The sequence below is a fragment of the Aptenodytes patagonicus genome, chromosome 9 (assembly GCF_965638725.1).
Source record: "Aptenodytes patagonicus chromosome 9, bAptPat1.pri.cur, whole genome shotgun sequence".
Lineage (NCBI taxonomy): Eukaryota > Metazoa > Chordata > Aves > Sphenisciformes > Spheniscidae > Aptenodytes > Aptenodytes patagonicus.
The window spans coordinates 22,760,711-22,778,671 of NC_134957.1; the positions used below are offsets into that span (position 1 = coordinate 22,760,711).

At 37.3% G+C, this 17,961-nt stretch overlaps 1 protein-coding gene across 1 annotated transcript; it reads right to left on the reverse strand.

The window, feature by feature from the left end:
* Positions 1 to 231: 231 nt before the first annotated feature.
* Positions 232 to 8,603, reverse strand: LOC143164749 (homeobox protein CDX-4-like). Its single transcript, XM_076347671.1, has 3 exons — positions 8,171 to 8,603; positions 2,997 to 3,142; positions 232 to 438 (listed from the first exon to the last, which is right to left on the reverse strand). Exons 1-3 carry the CDS (start codon positions 8,601 to 8,603, stop codon positions 232 to 234), a joined length of 786 nt encoding a protein of 261 aa, XP_076203786.1.
* Positions 8,604 to 17,961: the final 9,358 nt, after the last annotated feature.

Here is a 17,961-nt window from a genome sequence, read left to right on the forward strand (position 1 = left end):
ATTACCTCCTACTCAAAGATTTTGAGTGATGAATCTTAGCAGTGCAAGTTCCCTGAGATTTCTGCAATAAGTAAAATAGTTTGATAATAGTCCCAGATCCTGCACTTAGAAATCAGCAATCTGAAGACAGTTAAATGAGAATGGTCCTTTGCAAAGTTGAGTTTTCAAGGGGGTGGGGGGCAGCGGGGAAATCCATTCTTGCTTTTCTTTTTTCCTTTTTATTTCCTCTGTTCATTCTGAAACTATGACTTGATGAATGTCATTAGGCTGTAATCCATTTATTCCATGTGGTGGTGGGAACAGAGAACTAGATATTTCGTTTGGACTGAGTGAACCAGAATCACTCTGAACTGAGCCCCCGCTGCCATCGAACTGAGAAATTTTCTTCTTGATCATTTTTCTTTCTTTGGCTCGGCGATTCTGGAACCAGATTTTCACCTGTGGTGTTATAAATGTTATCTGATTAATTCAAAGTAGTGGTCGACTTTCTACAGTAATAGTAGCAATGAAAATATAGATATGTTAAAAAACCAAACAAAACCAACAAAAAAAACCCCACCCCACAAAAAAACATAAACCCATAAACCAAAAAAACCAACACTGGATTTGTGCACTGAAAATTTTTTCAGTTACTCTGTATTCCTTTTCTACGTCATAATCAATAGAAAATGACTTTCTTTTCTTAGACCTGGTGTAAAGTGAACGTGCTCTGTTATATTTCAGAACATAGGAGTCAGCTTAGTTATTTAGACTCAGGGTCCGCCGTTCATCATCTAAGCTTTGACAGTGCCTTGTGTTGTTATGGAATAATTTTGAAGATTACTTCTTCATCTATGTTACAGATTAATTCAAACACAGGTAGTGAGGGTCCTTTCTCTTCATTTATGCTGTGAGTGATTTGTGTGTGTATGTATATTATTGTGTGTTTTAAAAGTTAACAAAAAAATTTGTTACTGGGCTCTATGTTTATATATGTAAAATATATGTACTATGTCGTGTATAAATAGGTATATCAGCTCTACTTAATGACAATGAATTTCCCAGGCTAATTGTGCATGTGAAAAGACGCCTATCTGTTTGAAATCTACTTTTAGTTTAAGTATCTATTTTCTTTCCTTATGTGAAAGTGTGAATGAGTAGGAAACCCCATTTGTGTTTTCTTTATCGTTAATTTTCTGTGTTCTCACTTTACAGTTTCTGTTATATCCTTTAAGGTGTGTTGAATACAATATTATACAGAAAGTTGTACCATTGCTTTATATTAAAACTCTCTTTATTATTTTCCAAATAGTTATTATTTTATTACCTTACTGGTAATGACAGTAAGAAGCATTTAGCTTTGTCATGAGTCCCGTAGAAGTGCAGATAGAGTATGTATTTTGTCTACATTATACTTGAAGGAAATTTACCAGTCAAAAATTGGACGGCTTTAAGAGCAACAGCTATGTAAAAGGAAACTACTGATTTTATGCAGTATCACTGGTTCCTCCAGGCATGTCTGTGTTCTAAATCAGCCAGCTTGCATAACATTAAAGCAGAGGTTTTGAATCTTTTGTAATTGCAGTTCTCTGAACATTTCTGATGGAGCTACATCCTACTGTATAGCAAACTTTAGTCCATCAATGATAGACTTGTTTTTGTAGTTACTTTCTGGGGCCACTTATAGTCTGCGGAGTGTAATCTATGTACTATTTAGGTCTGAGATTGAACATCACTGCATCCAGTGCTTGATCCTAAAATACCATTGCTTGTCCATGTATCCTTACACTTCCAGCCTCAATTGGTCCCTCTCTATTCCATGTTCTTGCACAGACTGAATGCAGAAGCAGAGGAGGCCACTGAAAGAGGAGAATATTTTAGAGAACTGAATGTGTATATTCAGAAAGAACGAAAGTTTGTGAAATTCTAAAAAGAAAGATCTCTTGTTTAAATTTACCTGGGGGCAATAAATCTGGTTGCTAAGGTATGAGATGCCTTATTCAGTATCGTCAAATCTTCCCTTATCCTCCAACTGTAGCAGAACCATTGAAATTCTGTTGTATAAGGAGGGTTGGATTCAACAGTTAACTATATTTGCAGACCGCAGAGCTGTGCTTCGTAAGTGTGCTTACACAGTGATTTTAGGAAATTCTTTATCCTGAATTCCTCTAGTCTTTGTATGAACACAGCTAAGATACCTGGGCCCCTGCTCAGGAGACTATCTTTATTCAGGACAGAGCTTAAATATGTACTTGATATGAATGAATGCAGAGCTGCTTTCCAGAGAAGCAATGGATCTAACTGTGCACTTGAAAAGTTCCTGAATGGATAGTCTTAGCTACATATATGTGTATTTGGCACCAAATTTTATAGCCTAAAGCATCCTGTATATAGTGGGTGTGAACTACTACTCTAGGTGAAGTACCTGTGAACATAATAGCAAAAAGAAATCCTGACTTGAAAACCAAAGGCTGTAAAAACTCCTTAAAATGTGCTGAAATCTAACTGACTGAGGAAGAATGTGGCCTGTGGAAATAGTGGCAATAATTTTGTAACAAAAAATACGTAGATATCTCATTTGATTGCTCTTTGAATGCTGAGTTTTCATCTTCCTGGCTTACAGCTGAAATATATCCAATGCTTTGGATTTTTTCTGGCCACCGTTTTGTGTGATTGCAAGAAGAAATAAAATGGTGAATGTCATAACTATTGAGAACATAATGTTAAGCTGAACTATTTAACTTCCAGCTGTCTAGCAAGCTGTTATGCACGTAAGAGTAAGTAGTTTCTCTAGTGTAAATTAATTCCTAACGTTTAGTTACCCATAATTGGAGGTTTCTGTCAAATTAACCTATTCATTAATTTGTATTTGCGTAGTGTATTCCCTGCGTGTGAAATATACTCATGGTTGCCTTCCCTCTACTTTTGGATACAGAACGTGAATGCTGCTCGTGTCCTGTGGCAGTAACAGTGTCTGGTGAATGGGTGAGTATGAATGATGGATAGTCTCTGTGTACCTGTCTTTCAGATAGTCCCAGGTTTGCTGCAAGTTCTGACTTTCTCCTTATTGTAATATATCTGTTGCAGTGAAATTCCTTCTCTAATTCTAGTCTCTGATGATCTGTGTAAACAACTCGGTACTTTTCTTTTGTTCTTGTTTTACCTGTTTAAGAAAGAAATATTATTAATATGTTGAATTTGATTTTTCTATAGCATCTTTCTTTCAAACATCTCAAACATTTTACAGACATTCATTAAACTACAGAGTACTTGCACGGGATTGTTTTCTGTGTTACATAGAAGGAATATGAGGTGCAGAGTGAATAAGTGAGTGAGTATTGGTTATCATAACTGTCTTTCCCTCTATCTCCCTCTCTCTGTAAACATACATTTAAATGTAAAGCTCAAGTGAAAAACACCCTGAAGCATCTTAAATGATTCATAGCAGTACATAATTGGTGCTGGCTATATTTGATCTCAAAGGGGTCTCATGTCAGTGCTCACTGAAGTGACTTCTGTGTATAGGCAGGCATAAATACACAGGATTTAAAGACTGAAGTTCAGTCACAATTTGTTTAGTTGTACTGTGTCCTAATTCTTTATTTGGGTTTTTAAAGATTGCCTCTCTAACACAAAGAAATGTCCTATTAGAAATGCTTTCACACTCTTGTGTGGCCATAGGACGTGCTTATAAGTTCAATAAAAATTTGAATTTATTTTTTCAAAAAGGTCCGGTCTTGCAGGATGCTGAGTGCCTGTAGAGCTGTTACTGGGGGTACTCTGTGTGCTGAGCTTCCCTTTCGAGTTGAAGGCACTTGGCAATTTGTAAGACGAGGCAATAAAATACTTGTAAAAGGATTTCAGTATCATCCTCTCTCTAATGTATAAAAGAAATGTTCTTAGATGTATTGGATGAATACTGTTAAGAGAAGCATTACTTGATGGTTAGAAGGTATCTCTCATTTCATAGACTTTTTTAAACAATTCTTCATGCAATAATAATACAGAGATCACTTTTCAACTTATTTGTTCTCCTTTGCACTTTCAACAGCCAGCTAGATAGTTTTCCTTTTTCTTCTGATCTTCCCAGGTTTTTTTTGATGTGAGTTTTCTGGGACAAACTGTAGGACAAAGACTCCTTTAAAGTGGTTCCCTAAAATCCATTGAGGTGTTAAGATGAAGCACACGCCACACAAAGGAGCGACAAGGAGATCTTATCAAGAACCCCTTTCACATTCAGAAACACAAGCCAATTGGTTTGGAATTTACAAGCCCTAAACAAATGTCAGACTCTTTCATCTTAGCAGAGGAAAAAAGGACAGAAATAGATGAAGGAATATTTTTTCCTCAGTTCTCTTTAATTTTGGACCAACACTGAGGATAGACTGCGATATTTTTATCTGAAGGCTAGAGGTAGGCATAGCTCAAGACATTTTGAAATATGCATAATTAAGGATGTTTTCCCAAATCCTATGCCACTTCGACTTCTAGCGTACAAGGTTTTCCTGCCTAGATTTGCAGGACTGAAACAATCATCAAACTGACTTTACTTTTTTTCAAGGTACAAATTGTTGGCTTTGAAATATTTGCTCTAAGTGATAGTTATAATGTTAACAATAGTATAGATATTCGGGTTCCTTGTAAACTGAAGGCTTAGAAGGTAATCTTTGAAAACAAGTTAAAATTCAACAGGGTTATTCCGGCTTCACTATAATCAGCAAATATAACCATGATTTGAGGGGGTGGAGAAAAGGAATAGTTTTCCCCATTCCCCTTGGTCATAAAATTCACAGAGCATTTCTTCTGAAGACAATAAAGCTAGGAGAAGGCCTCTTTATTTGCTGTGAAAATCATCACCCTTTCCGGCAATATAACTCCTGAAGAAAAGAGGGAGAAGGAAGAGACAAGACTGCATATCAAAGCGAAGAGAAGTGTTGAAAGGGTCTGTTGCCTCAATATGACAGATAGGCCTCAAAACCTCAGACAATGTAGGCCAGTGGAAAATAGATGTCACAACTAGTTTACAAAGCAAAATAAATTAGCATTAGAGCAGAGGCCTGGCCTTTTTTCCTGCTTTTCTGTTTTGCTTTCTGGCTGTGTTTCTGCTGTGATGTAATCTGAATTATTTGTACATCACCGCTTGTTTAAACAAAGACATAAAATGTGTTGACTATAGTTAAAAAAATAAAAAAGCTGAGGCTGACCTTGCAAAATATAAAAATAATGCTGTCTTTCTGTTTAATTCCCTTAAAGTCCATTCTCTTTCTGAGAAGGGTCACTCCCAGATGAAGTTTCATATGAAGATTTAAAAGATATAAAATCTATTTTCTAGGCCCTTGTTTACATACCTTCTTTTCAGTAAGTTTCATGCCTTGAAGGCTCTCATAAAATACACATTTTACACTGTTGATTACACAGGTTTTAGAAAGGAATTGGTCTGAAGTTCTGCTCTTACATAACTGAAGTTGATAGAGCATTTTGTCATTGATTTTTAGTAAAAACAGGATCAGACTGTAAGGAATTCTTTAGATGTTCTTTTTCTCATTTTGATAGCCTGTCTGGGAAGATATCTTACCAAGCCCACTTTTGATGTTTGTTTTTTAAAATTTCTTATTGCCTCATATGTTTGCAATGTCTGTGTATTTGAAATAAAAAAAGGTTTGGTTCTGAATATACAGTTACTGTCGTTTAGTAAGAGGATATATAATTTCAAATCAAATTTTATCTGTTGAAAGGACATAGTACTTCTGTCTTTGTGATGTTTCATCCTGAGAATTGACTCGGTCAGGTAAATTTTCATTTCACTTTTCCTGCAATTTAATTTTTTGTGTAAAATGCTAAATACAAATATTGAATCAGAATGTAGTGTATTTAATAGAGTCTAAATAGAGGGGAAAAAATTCCCATTAACATCCCCACCTCAAAAATAATTCCAGTTGTCTTTAGGACGGTATTTCAGCAGGCTCCCTCATTTAATTAGATGTGTTTTGATTTCTGTTATTCCACGCTGCTCACATACATCGACGTGAGTACACGCCACTAGTGAAGTTAAGGCCATACACATATTTATGTATATTAATATATTTGTAAAGTTTAGGGCTGTAATTCTGAAAGTTTAGAGCAATGAACTGTATTAAGAAGCAATAATATTGAAGGAGAGGAGCCAGTAGCTACTTTGATAGCATGGATAATATTGCAGCAATAAGGAAAAACAGAGAGCAAGTCTGTTTCAAAGAGTGGTTATAATGGCATCAAGTAAGTTTCTTACATTATCTTCTAGAGAAAGCATTGATAAGTTAATATGTAGCTGTTACATGCATAACTTTAGCCTTGTCATTATTTGTTTGAATTTCCTTTCATTTTCCACAACTTTTTATGTGTCATTATTAAAATTTTCCAGTTTTTACAGTTAACATTATTTTAAAAACACCAATGAAAAGCCAAATCTATTAGGTACTTTTCTTGTTTTGCAAAATGCCACATTTGTGCTTTACTCTCCCAAACCCTTTTTTTAAGCTGGGTTGATGTCTTGAGCCCAATTCTGTGAAGTCCCGAGCCGTTTTTAACACTTCAGAGGATTGGGCTCCAGGAATGTACAGCCTCAGGACATGTATCTGTTGACAGGCCCTGATTCACCTGTCCAGTATTGTTCATAAAGTATTTCGGCATGTATGTAAGTTCTGTGTAAGTGCTTTTCAAACTAGAGATGAATTTAAGCACATAACTGCATTTCTGAGTTGCATATGTATTTTACAAAGTCGAGCAAGCGAGTGAGAAACCTTTCAGGGTCTTCAATGTTTGTGCAATAAGTGTAAGACTAGGATTTAGATTTTTAAGTCTGTTTTATTCTTTAAGAATGCTAACACGTTTAAAATGCAGTGACATGACAGGGGCAGGGTTGCCTCATTGACATTCAGTAGTCTCAATTGAATTTGGTCTACACTCAAGTCTTGCATCACTTCTACACCTGGAAATCTCCAATGATGTTAATGAAGTTACTGCTGATTTACATGAGTATACATAAGGGGGAAAAAACAGACTATAAATCTGCTTGGCTTTGAAGACCTTTGTAGAGGCTCCAAGTGGAAGGATGGCGTTGTGATATCTGAATGTTCACTAGGCGTTTTATATTTAGTAACAGTAGGAAAACTGTGTGTATCGGCTTTATAACTAAGAAACAATTACCAGACTAATTTTGCTCTTGAGTGATAAGCGTTTGAAGGAGGACTGTGTCTCAAGCAGCAGTGCTGATTTTTTGTGTCTTCTAAGATTGTTCCAATTGTAATTGCTCTTCCTTCTTTAGAGCATTTTCTTTGATGCTCTCTAACACACACTTACTACTTTTAACCTTAACAATAGATTTAGCAAACCTTGCTACACCCAATTTACACCTTGGGAATATACACTGAAAGGTTCATCTGGCATGCAGCTTGTGACAAAAACAGGCGCATCAATGAGTGACGCTTGCAAGAAAGTGATTTTTAATTGTGTAATTGTGGCATGCTGCAAAATTCTGGTACGCGAGAAAAATACTGTAAAACCGATTTGAAACTAAATGAAAAGGAAGTTTAACTGATGAGAGGTGGTCTGCAAACAAAATAGTCTACGCCGATCATTTGAGTCAGATTACTTCTCTAGGAATATTTCTTCTCACCTAATAAATCTAGGTAGAAAAATAAAAGACACAGGAACAAAAGCAGAAAATTGCGTAATCACTACAGTTGGATCAGAGCACGTAATTTTCTTTAAAAGTATTGAAAAGTCTGTAAAGATTTAAAAGGATCAACCTGATTTTATATTGATATTTACCTTGCGGCACAAAATAATTATGTAGTATTTTTGCCTGTAACTGTTAAATGTTGCTGCATTCATTGTTCCATAACATTCTCAAGAATATTGTGTTTTTCATCCGAAATGCTTTACAGAATGTCACAACAAGGATTCCTGGACTTGAGTGAGATGCAGCCATATCTAAACACAACAGCCATTCCACTATAGTAACCCTATAAAGGCTTTATGGGATGAAAGTGAAACTGGTGCAAATTTAGTTAAAACTGCATTAAACAGCAGTAGGTTAAATAAATGTCATAAATGACCCACCAACCTATGTGCTTCAAGTGAAGTTAATTATTTATAAGATCGGTGATAGCAGAAGATGCTTTCTCAGGTTGAAAGTTGAATATACACTTACCAGTAGTGTTAGCTTGCACCGTTTTCCTCATCCATTCGTAAGAGCTGTGCCTTTGGCTGTTGGGAGAGATTTGCTGTGTATTAATTGTTTCTACAGGAGGTAACCCCCCAGATCCAGCAGGATGGAGGGAGCTGTAATCAGCAGAACTGTAGGAGACCTGTCCAGGAGACGAGCCATTGATCTGTGCAGCAGCAACCGTGCTGGAAGGTCCTGGGCCGTAAGCGTTCCAGTCCTCCCTCTGTGGGCCATAGTGAGATCCCCAGGTTCCCGCAGGCTGTCCGTGGTTGTCCAGAGTTGGCACATGATGATATCCCATGTAATCGGAATAGGGTGGAGCGGACACAAAGTTTTGCACTGGCAGGTTGTTGCTGCTGCACCTTGCAGATCCTGGATACATGCTGTTCTCTTTATCCAAGAGAGAGCTCACGTACATGACGCTCGCAGATTGTAAATACGTTGTCACAACATCTTGTTCTTCCCTATTTTCTTTCGCTGCTTAAAAATAACGGTGTTTGGTTTTCTCTAATAATGCCACTCTGCTTGGAATCTTCTACTTCATCCTCTTTTATTATCAACTGTGTTACCAGGTGCTGGTGGTAATGGTTTACCAAGATCTTGTCTGACGTCAGCCTAACTGCCTGCCTCATAATTACATTTACATTCAAATGAAGGGCTGACCAACCCCACCTTTCTGCTAGTTCTGGTGCTTTCTCTTTTAGAGAACTTTTATCTATCCTATTACCCTGCCCTGATACTCAACAGCAATTCCAGTACTGTAAGATGATGCAACAGTTGCTTGTATTTGTAGCTTAGTAAATAGACCTTTTTTTAAGAAAAGACAGTGGTAACTGTAATGGCAATGTTTGGTGTTCAAGTGATTGTTGTCCGAAACCTTTATTTTTGTGATGTGTTATCAATCAACAGGTAAATCTATTACTCTCTTAATTTCTCAGATACTCAAAAAAATCTCGTTTTTACTTCTTAAATGAAGGGACACGGTCAATTTGAATAATTGTAAGGCAATAACTTCAGAATAGAGAGCACCTTGTAAACAGCATGTCTTTGAATATAACTGTCTCGAAAATTTTCCCCTCATTATTGATGTTTGTAAGTGGTTTTCCAGCATGGGAGAAATTAAGGCTCTAACTGTAATGCACATGTTCACACTCTCCCCATACAGAGTGATTCAAAGAGATCCCTTCATCTGGTGGCCATTGCAAACTGATAAATTTTAAAAAGCAGACAGTAAATCTTCCTAACAAAAATGGTGTCAGAAGTACAAAGAAAATGACTGTAAAAAGTATTGAAAAAAGTCTTTGATTAGGCCCAGTAATATTGTTGGCTTCTGTTTCAAACTGAAGACAACCTTTATCTGCCTGAAAGGCTGGGTTCCTTCCTCTGAAACTGCCGCGTAGTAGTCTGTTTTCGGTGGTGGCAGCTTAGGTAAGTGCAATCAGCAGTGAGAAACATCTGGGTTATCAAGGTAGTGGATCAGAACTGCCTTGATGCTTTTCTGTAAAGCGCCTGACGCATGGGTACTCTATAGGTCAATGTAAGTGTTCCCACTGAAAAAAATTATTCCGAAGGTGGTTTTATATGTCGTTACTAAGAGCTTGATACTAACATGGGAGAACTAAACCATACCTTATGACTTGAGAATTGCCTCTATATGGTTGTCTAGCTACAATTCGTAGAGTGAATTTGATATATTTTTATCTCGGATGGATTTCTTTGCAATGAGCTATTTGTCAAGGGGTATGCTTGCAAAAGAGGTGCAAATTACAATGAGTTGTTTCCCTTTACAAAGGTGTGGTTTTTCATTCAGTATCCTTTGTATTTTGACACTACTTGTATTCACACATCCCTTCTAATTCCAGCACTAAAGGATTCTAAGTGTGTACTTAAAGAGAGGAAAGATATTCCTCTTCTATTTTTTTTGTGTGGTTTTTTTTTTTTTGAGGAAAGAATTTTTACTGAGAAGTGTAGCAAAATCTTTATAATTCATTTTGCTATATTTACAGATTTCTTTATTAATCCTTGGGATCCTGAGAATGTTGAGGAAAGTTGCATCATGGGATAGGACATGGAAAAAGTAAGGCCTTCTGTAATTGCTGTACCCTTATAAGAATAGACATTAAAAAAAAAGTCAGAACAGACTCTTGTTCCCTTCATCTTGAAAGAAAAGGAATTGTAATACAATTCTTGAGAGCCCACAGACTTTTTAGTACTGATGTGTACTAAAGAGAACAAAGAACTCCACTGAGCATCATCCAAATTAAACAAGATACATTTCCTATACTGGAAGTATCCTTGGCATCTTTGGCCTATTTGTGAGCATTATGCCAGCAGTTAAATTCCGATGTATTGCTAAATGTTATGCAGAGCTGTCAGTCATAGGCAGATCCATAGGAGGGTGAAGGTTTGTCTCCGTTGACTGTATCTGAAATCCATTGACATAGTACAAATGAACATTGGTTGCTCATAGATTTCAGATCAGACACGTTGTTTGACTTCTACTCCTAAGCACACCATTTTCACATCTCAGTGAATGGCATTTAATTTCATAGAATGCATTAGATGATGGTAACATTTTTAATCCCTGGTCTTCCTCTTTCTTTATGGGATGCCTCTGTGCATACCCCCCACAATTTCACTATCACCTAATCCTATTTTTTGTATCTCAGAGCTTTATCCTTTATTCTCTGTTCTTCTTTTATCTTTTGTTTATGCTCCTCCTTTCCCTTTCTTGTTTTGCCTGTTCCATTATCTGAATTTTCTTTAGATCTATTTCGATTCTTTCCAGAACGTAATTAGATCAAGATACGCTGATGGCGAATTGCTACACTGATTTGATACCGGCTAACAATAGTAAGCTTTGAATAAGGCATTTTGTTTAAAAAGATTTACATAGCAGGATAAGATTGCTGGGTAGGACTGCAGATTTTTAACACCAAAGTGAGAATAAGATAACTAAAATGGCAACATTCAAATGATCTTCTGCACCCTGACTCTTATGCCTCCCATTTTGTGTAGCAGAACCATGTGGCTGTATTAAAAAGGAGCCGTACCTTTGCACGTAGTCTAGTAGTTTGAGGCTACCAAATTTTGGGGCTGATGTTTTTTGAGAGCTGATTGACTGTTAATCTGAGTCTGCCTTCCCAAGAGTAATTTCTTGGCCATGCACGTGTCCTTCCTGCTCAGATCCAGCATGTCAGTAGCTTCAGAGCCATCTTCAGTGTACAGTAGTAACTGACACTGTAGTTCCAGGAACGCTTTAGTGGCCATTGCTGTCAAAAAAAAAAAAAAAAAAAAGGGAAAAGAAAGGAGGAGGGGGGGAAAAGTGAACTGCCCTTGTCTTGTCCATATTTGCACTGTGAGGGGATGGCAATGAGTTGCTGGTGGTAGCGGAAGGGCTAGGGTGCTGTCTATGCCTTTTTAAAGTGCTTGTGGAACTGTCGTGTTACCATGGGCCCTCGCCTGATCTTCTGGGGTGATGGGAAAGCAAAAGCAGTTCTGAGGTAGTGGGCTAGACATCCAGAAATCTCATCCATATGGAGGTTTGTATTTACACCATTTTCTGCAGCGGGTGGTAAAGACAGAACAGGAAAGATCTGTGTGGTATTGGCAGCAAGAGTGCTGTGCTCTTTGGCATGCTTCAGAGAGATGGATTGCCAGAATAACTGAACTCCAAGGTTACAATTTTCCATTTTTTTTCTCCACCTGTTAAATTGCTATGTATAATTCATCTACTTAGCCAGTGTCCACAGGAGTTGCCTCAGTGTTTGTTGAAGTGAAGTTGTATGTGTGTAAAATTCAGTGTACTTTGAGATCTTTGGGGAAGGAAGAAAATTTTCTAGTTTTCTAACAAGTGGGTGATGAAAATCTAGCAATAAAAACAAGCATGGTGATAACCATTGGAACCATTAAAGTTTTGTTTGTACAGGCAATGTAGATGGTATACTATGGTATATGCGCTGCTCTAAAGAGCATTTCCAAACTGGGTAATAATAATATAATCACAAATGTGCAATTAAATGTGTTAATGACAGCTATCATAACTGCAATTTCAGGGACTAGTGGTAGATTAAAACTGGCCTGTACAACAATAACTTACATTAAAGGTGTTTATACCTGTGATAATTTTTATTAGGAACCCTTACTCATAAAGTTAGTCTTACGTTTATATGGAGATAAGAAGAAACAACTCTGTCCATCTTTGAAGCTTGAAAATGATATGAAATCTATCTGGGGTTTTGTTTCTGAGGCGAAAAAAGCAGGTGAGCTTAGCGTGTCCCATTCTGGCTAAGGTGATAGGAATAGATGTTTGTTTTCTTGCCTCCATGTGACCACTCTAATAACACATCAGTAACATCAGGCTTAGGAATGCTTCTTGCCCATACCTTTAGAACTGCATACTTGGAATTTCAATGGAATGGCTAGCTAAGGACTTTGTTAGTGAACTATGTATTGCTGATAGTTTTAATGCAGTATTTTGGAGGTGTTACTGACCCTTTATTCAAGCTGGTCTTTGCACGCGCACCCATTCCTCCTAAAGTTAATAGTCAGCTGTATAAATCTTGAGGAAAGGTCAGTCAGTACGTGGCATGCTGTCAACTGAGGTCAGTTCTGTTGGAAAAAAAATCCGACTAGTCATGAAGGAAGGCAGATGGTTTTAAAATTTTAAACCACACAGCTAAAGAGACTGCTCTTGCTTTCACTGAAGCTTCTACAAACACAAAGCTCCTGAAAATTTTATTTACCCTTTTTAATTGGGCTGGTTTAATATGCAACACCCTAGTTAGGTCTCATTTTCAGGGCTTGAAATGCAAGCACATGCCAAATCATATCTTCGTATTGTCGGATGTGGCACAGCCTAGAGAGCTGAACGAGCAATGTAGCTGAACTATTTTCACTTGCTGAACTGAGCTCTTCTGGGGAAAAAGAAAAAGGGATATATCACAAGTTTCAGTTCTGTACTGTGTGTGTCTCTCATCCCTAATGTGTATTTCTTTTTCATAAGAGACCAACAGTAGAAATAAAAATGTCAGTTGTCTGTGAAGCCTTCCTCAATGGTTTAATTTTTAATTCCATGCTCTGAAATTTTGGTTGTTAACAAATCCTTTTGAAAAATGATGAAAAGTGACTTCTTGGGAGCATGGTGATTGTATTTCCCCTTCTATCTATTCCACTGCTGTTTTTCTAACCGCTGCTACCAATGACTTACCTTTCATTTCTTAATGTTAACTTTTGCATTTTATTAAAAGTAGTGACAATATATTTCATGTATGATCTGCATCAGTGTTGTATTTGCCAGGAAAGAATGGTCTGGAAGTAAAGGAGGGTCTTACTATTCTGAAATTTAAATAATTTAAAATCTGCTACAAAATCAACACTGACAGTAGTAAGAGTATGTCTTACTGCTCAACAAGCAGACTTAATACGGCAGGAGTTACAGAGCCTGCATGTGAACTCCAGGTTAAATTGATTCTTTTTCACAGAACCATGGAAATGCACAGCAAATCCTCTATTGATATTTATTTGGTTTCCTTCCTGTGTCATGTAGTGTAGGGCTCCCGCTTAGTGTAACTAATTCATGCCGACCAGAGTATGGCTAGATGGGATTATTGGGTGCTCGCTATTGAGTCCTTGAGACGTTCTTTGGTGTGGTCTTTCTTTCATGAGGTAACAAAGGAATTGATTGCCTTTACTGTTTGCCATTCTTGCCATATGCATGGCTTATATTCCTGGCAGACTGGCATTTCTGTTGCACAAATTTAACTCTTCTTTCATACTCCCAGGTAAGAGAGATTATTGTCTATAGAAAGTCTGTCCTGCCTTAAGAGTGACTGTACTTTATTGTGGCTTAGAAGACCAAGAACATGCAGGGTGTATCTTAATTAAGCCTTTCCATTTATTGTGATACCTCTTAGAACAGAGTTTGTTACAAAATGTACAAGAAAGTATTTGTGCTCTTTGAGTATGAAAACAGCTGGCAAACATTTTAATCATAAAACCTGTGCCTATTCTTTTACATAGTGAGGTTTGCGCAATGTTGTGTCCAACTAGTAACATCCAGTGCCATTCCAAAATGTGACTGGCTCTGTAAGTCATTCGCAGGGATGCATCATTTCAGCGTACGCTCTGGACGTAAGAGCTTGGGTTGGAGTAAGCCTGCGCTGCACCAGCAAACTGAATAAGGGTGCTAAAGTAGGAGTATGCTTTTTAATTTCTGTGTTAACATCCAGAATGAATATATTTTTGAATCTGCTCCTTGGGTAGAAGGTAGCACGCACTTGATGCTCTCTCATATGTATGTTAATGACTGCATAACCCCTCAGCAATTGCAGATACTGCATATTTGAAGTTTTTTGTTTTACAAAGGTAATTTTGAATTGTATATCTTGCTTATTTGCGTGAAGTTTTTGTAGAAGGTCCTGTTTGCTATGCTGCTCTTGATCTTTTTGTACCATATAGATCACAATTCTTGCTGGGTAACGGCGATTAAAGGTTAGTGAATTCCTCTGAAAATTGGATATACCTTGGTCGCTCTTCTAATCACAATTAGGATTAAGGGCTTAGATATTCTTGTGATGTAGTCTAAGGTATGCTTTTCTTCTTCAAGGCACTTTGCTAACAACCAATCAATCTTCACAGTAACTCTGCTTTAGTGTCCCTAGTTTTCAGATGTGATAAAAGTGATAGGTTATATGATACACCCAAAGTCAGGAAGAAAGTGAGTATTATTCTGAGGACTGGCACCAGTATTTCATGACTCACAATGTTGGACCAAAATACTTTCGACTGATTTGGCTCCAATTTTATGTCTCTCTTTTTTTTAATTATACACGATACAGCATCTAAGCAACAGCACTACACAAGCTTCTCAGAGAAAAATAGCTTTCTTTTGGTTTTGGTGGGCAACTGTTTAAAGGATTAAAGCACATTGAAAACATTTAGTTGAATAGATTGCTGGTAAGTTTTACAAAAAAATTGTAACTGGCATAACTAGAAGGTTAATAATCTCTAAGGTATTGCCCTGGTTTATAGATACTGCTTTTGGAGCAATAAATTTTAACCTTTGAACATTTGCTTCTGCAAATAAAATCCAGCCTTATTTTGTGTACTTAACAACTTCTGATTGGAGACACATAGCAACCTATAGCAAGCATGCTTTCAGCAAACTGGAACAGAAATGAGGCAGATCTTCAAAGTGGTCACTTATCTTCCTCAATAACTCTTCTACATGTAAACAAGATAAAACAGGTCGTTTTGCCAGATCCCCTCTCTTTGAATGATGTTTAAATAATTTTAAAGAGAAAGAAGTTGTGTTCAGATATATTTCTTTTCTTAAAGTTCTTTCTTGAAGGACTTTTTTCTTTTTCCTTTTTAAAATTTTAATACAATATTAAACTATGTCATGGAAATGGGATTAAAACAGGTACCTATGAACTTGATCCTGCAAAACCCTGGGGCCAGTGTTCTGTGCACTTAGCTAGAGCTAGGTCCTAAATTATTGTGTATCAGTACAAAAGACAGTTTTCTTCTGTATTCTTACCTTTTGAAAGTCTAAATCTGGAAATTTTAATTAATTTTTCTCTAGTATGCAAGCATAATTCTGTTTAATTGGCCAATGTGAGGAGGCTTTTCTCCTTGAACCTTTTTCAGTCTCTATTAAGTTAAATACATGTGCGTGTGTGTGTGTGTTAACTGTAGGTAAAATATCTCTAGCATTTCCCTCTGTAGACAGAATGGCTGTTCTGTGTATTTCCAATGGATTCCTCTTTTGGACAGATTCAATGGATGTCTCTTTTGGGAGACCAGTGTTTTGGTTTGGTTGCCATGCTCATCAATATGGATGGTAAATCACTTTTGTTCCCACGTGCTGTATGTCATGTTCCGCTTTTCATAATATGTGGAAATCAGTAGGAGTCTTTCAGTTGCTGAACTTTGAATTGTAGTTTCTTCATCTCATTTGTATTACCTATGCAAAGCTTCAAACTGCTGTTGCCAGCAAATGGAGCAGCATTGGGAAAGGAAGGAGTGGGAATTTTACGATGTAGGTATGTGTCCATTTAAAGTTGGAACTTTACTCTTATTTAGTGCTGTCCTTCTCGCAACCGTAAAATGATAAATAAAATTAAGAAATAGTGAAAACTGCCAGCTCCCTGAACCACCCTGGTCTTGTCATTCTCCTCTATTTTTTGTAAGCTTTTTTACCATCACTCTGCTTTTAAATTTGATATTACAATTCAATAACACACTAATCATGAAAATCTGCATGTTCACTTGCTACAGTAGCTGATATCACATTGGAAAACAATTATGAAAAAAGTCATTTATTTTAATGTTCTTCATATACAAAGTAATTTCACATTACCAACATTTTGATGATCTAATAGTACTATTTGTTATAATTAAGGAAAAAACCCCAAGAATGTAGTGCCTAAATGTCTTAATGCTCCTAAGTCTTATTCGCAACAGTGACAGAGAGATTTAGGAGGACACCTTGATGAAAATTAGTGAGGATAGGCATCCTAAATTTCTAAGCTGCTTTTGACAATGAGGGTATAAATTCCCAAATCACTTGCATATGCTTTAAAAATTTTCCCTTTGCAGACAAAAGTTACGCACATGCAATTAGTAGTCGTATTAGGAAGTAAGTATCCAGATTATTCTTAAGTACTGATTACCTACCAAATTCTGCTTAGTATGGAAGGGTTCAGCACTTCGGGAATTGAGACCCACTTAAAAAATGCCGAAAGCTTATATTTAAGTGAAATATTTGTTTACCTTGCCTTCCATTAATTTGGCTTCTCAGATTGTTTTAGTGTCACAATAGCTCTGAAAGCTGGACCCAATTTAAAATTAGTTGAATGCAGTTATTGCATCTTTATCCATGGGCTATGCTGTCTCATGAAATGCAGTCACTTTTTAAAATACCTACACTTCTTAAAAGGATTTCCCCCCCTTTGCTTTTTCTTGTAGGGTACAAAATGAGTCTGACATGATTTTTCTTCTGTCAGAAATGAACTTGGGCCAAGATTCACAGTTCCAGAATGCTTTCAAAACATTTATGGTAAAATTGAAGAGTGCACGTCTATACCAGTGTATGGAGCATTGGAAATCATACCTGTCAAAACCAAAAAATTCCAAAAAGCTCATCCCTGACCTTTGCCCTTAACATGTAGTGAGTGCAATCACCACGACCCAGGCTTTCCATCAAGTGGGTCAAAACATATAAGCCAGATTTTCATTTATCAAGATCCATGTGTAAAGTCCATGAAAGTGAGAATAGTACATGGAACCTGTGTGGAGATCAAAGGGGAAGGAATATACTCTTTACCTAGGGACGAGGGACAGACAGAGCCCTTGTGTACAGCTGCCGTTACTGCCTCAGCAATGTTGTATTGCCTGTGGCCCATTTTGTGCTTTTTTTTTTTTTTTTTTTTTTGTCTGCAGTGTGCTGTGACAAGTGGCCGTATCTGGTCCTCAGCTCTCCTCCCTCCCAGTGCCTACCCACCTGCTGCATGGCTGGAGGGATGCTCGCCTTGTGGCAAAGACTCGGCATGGCATCCTCTTGCAGAGGCTCCCTGCAACTAGGACTCCTGGCACACAGCAGTTCCATTGCCCTTGGGAACTTGCGCTATCCTGCAGACCTGGCAAGTGGCTCTTGGTTTACTGTACTTGAAGCTTATGCGCACAGAACTGTGTCATGCTGGGGACTCCTGCAAAACAGCTACAGCTGTCCTCTCTCTTTCATACTGTAGTGCTCCATGTACTGGTAGTCTATA

What these genes read in the sequence shown, in the direction of transcription:
- LOC143164749 (XM_076347671.1), bottom strand. Translation starts at nt 8,603, where the DNA reads ATGTACGTGAGCTCTCTCTTGGATAAAGAGAACAGCATGTATCCAGGA. An exon ending in GGTGCAAGCTAACACTACTG is followed by an intron (nt 3,143 to 8,170) that starts GTAAGTGTATAT and finishes TTTCTTAAACAG; the next exon opens with GTAAAACAAGAACAAAAGAA. An exon ending in TGGGACTATCTGAAAGACAG is followed by an intron (nt 439 to 2,996) that starts GTACACAGAGAC and finishes ATAACACCACAG; the next exon opens with GTGAAAATCTGGTTCCAGAA.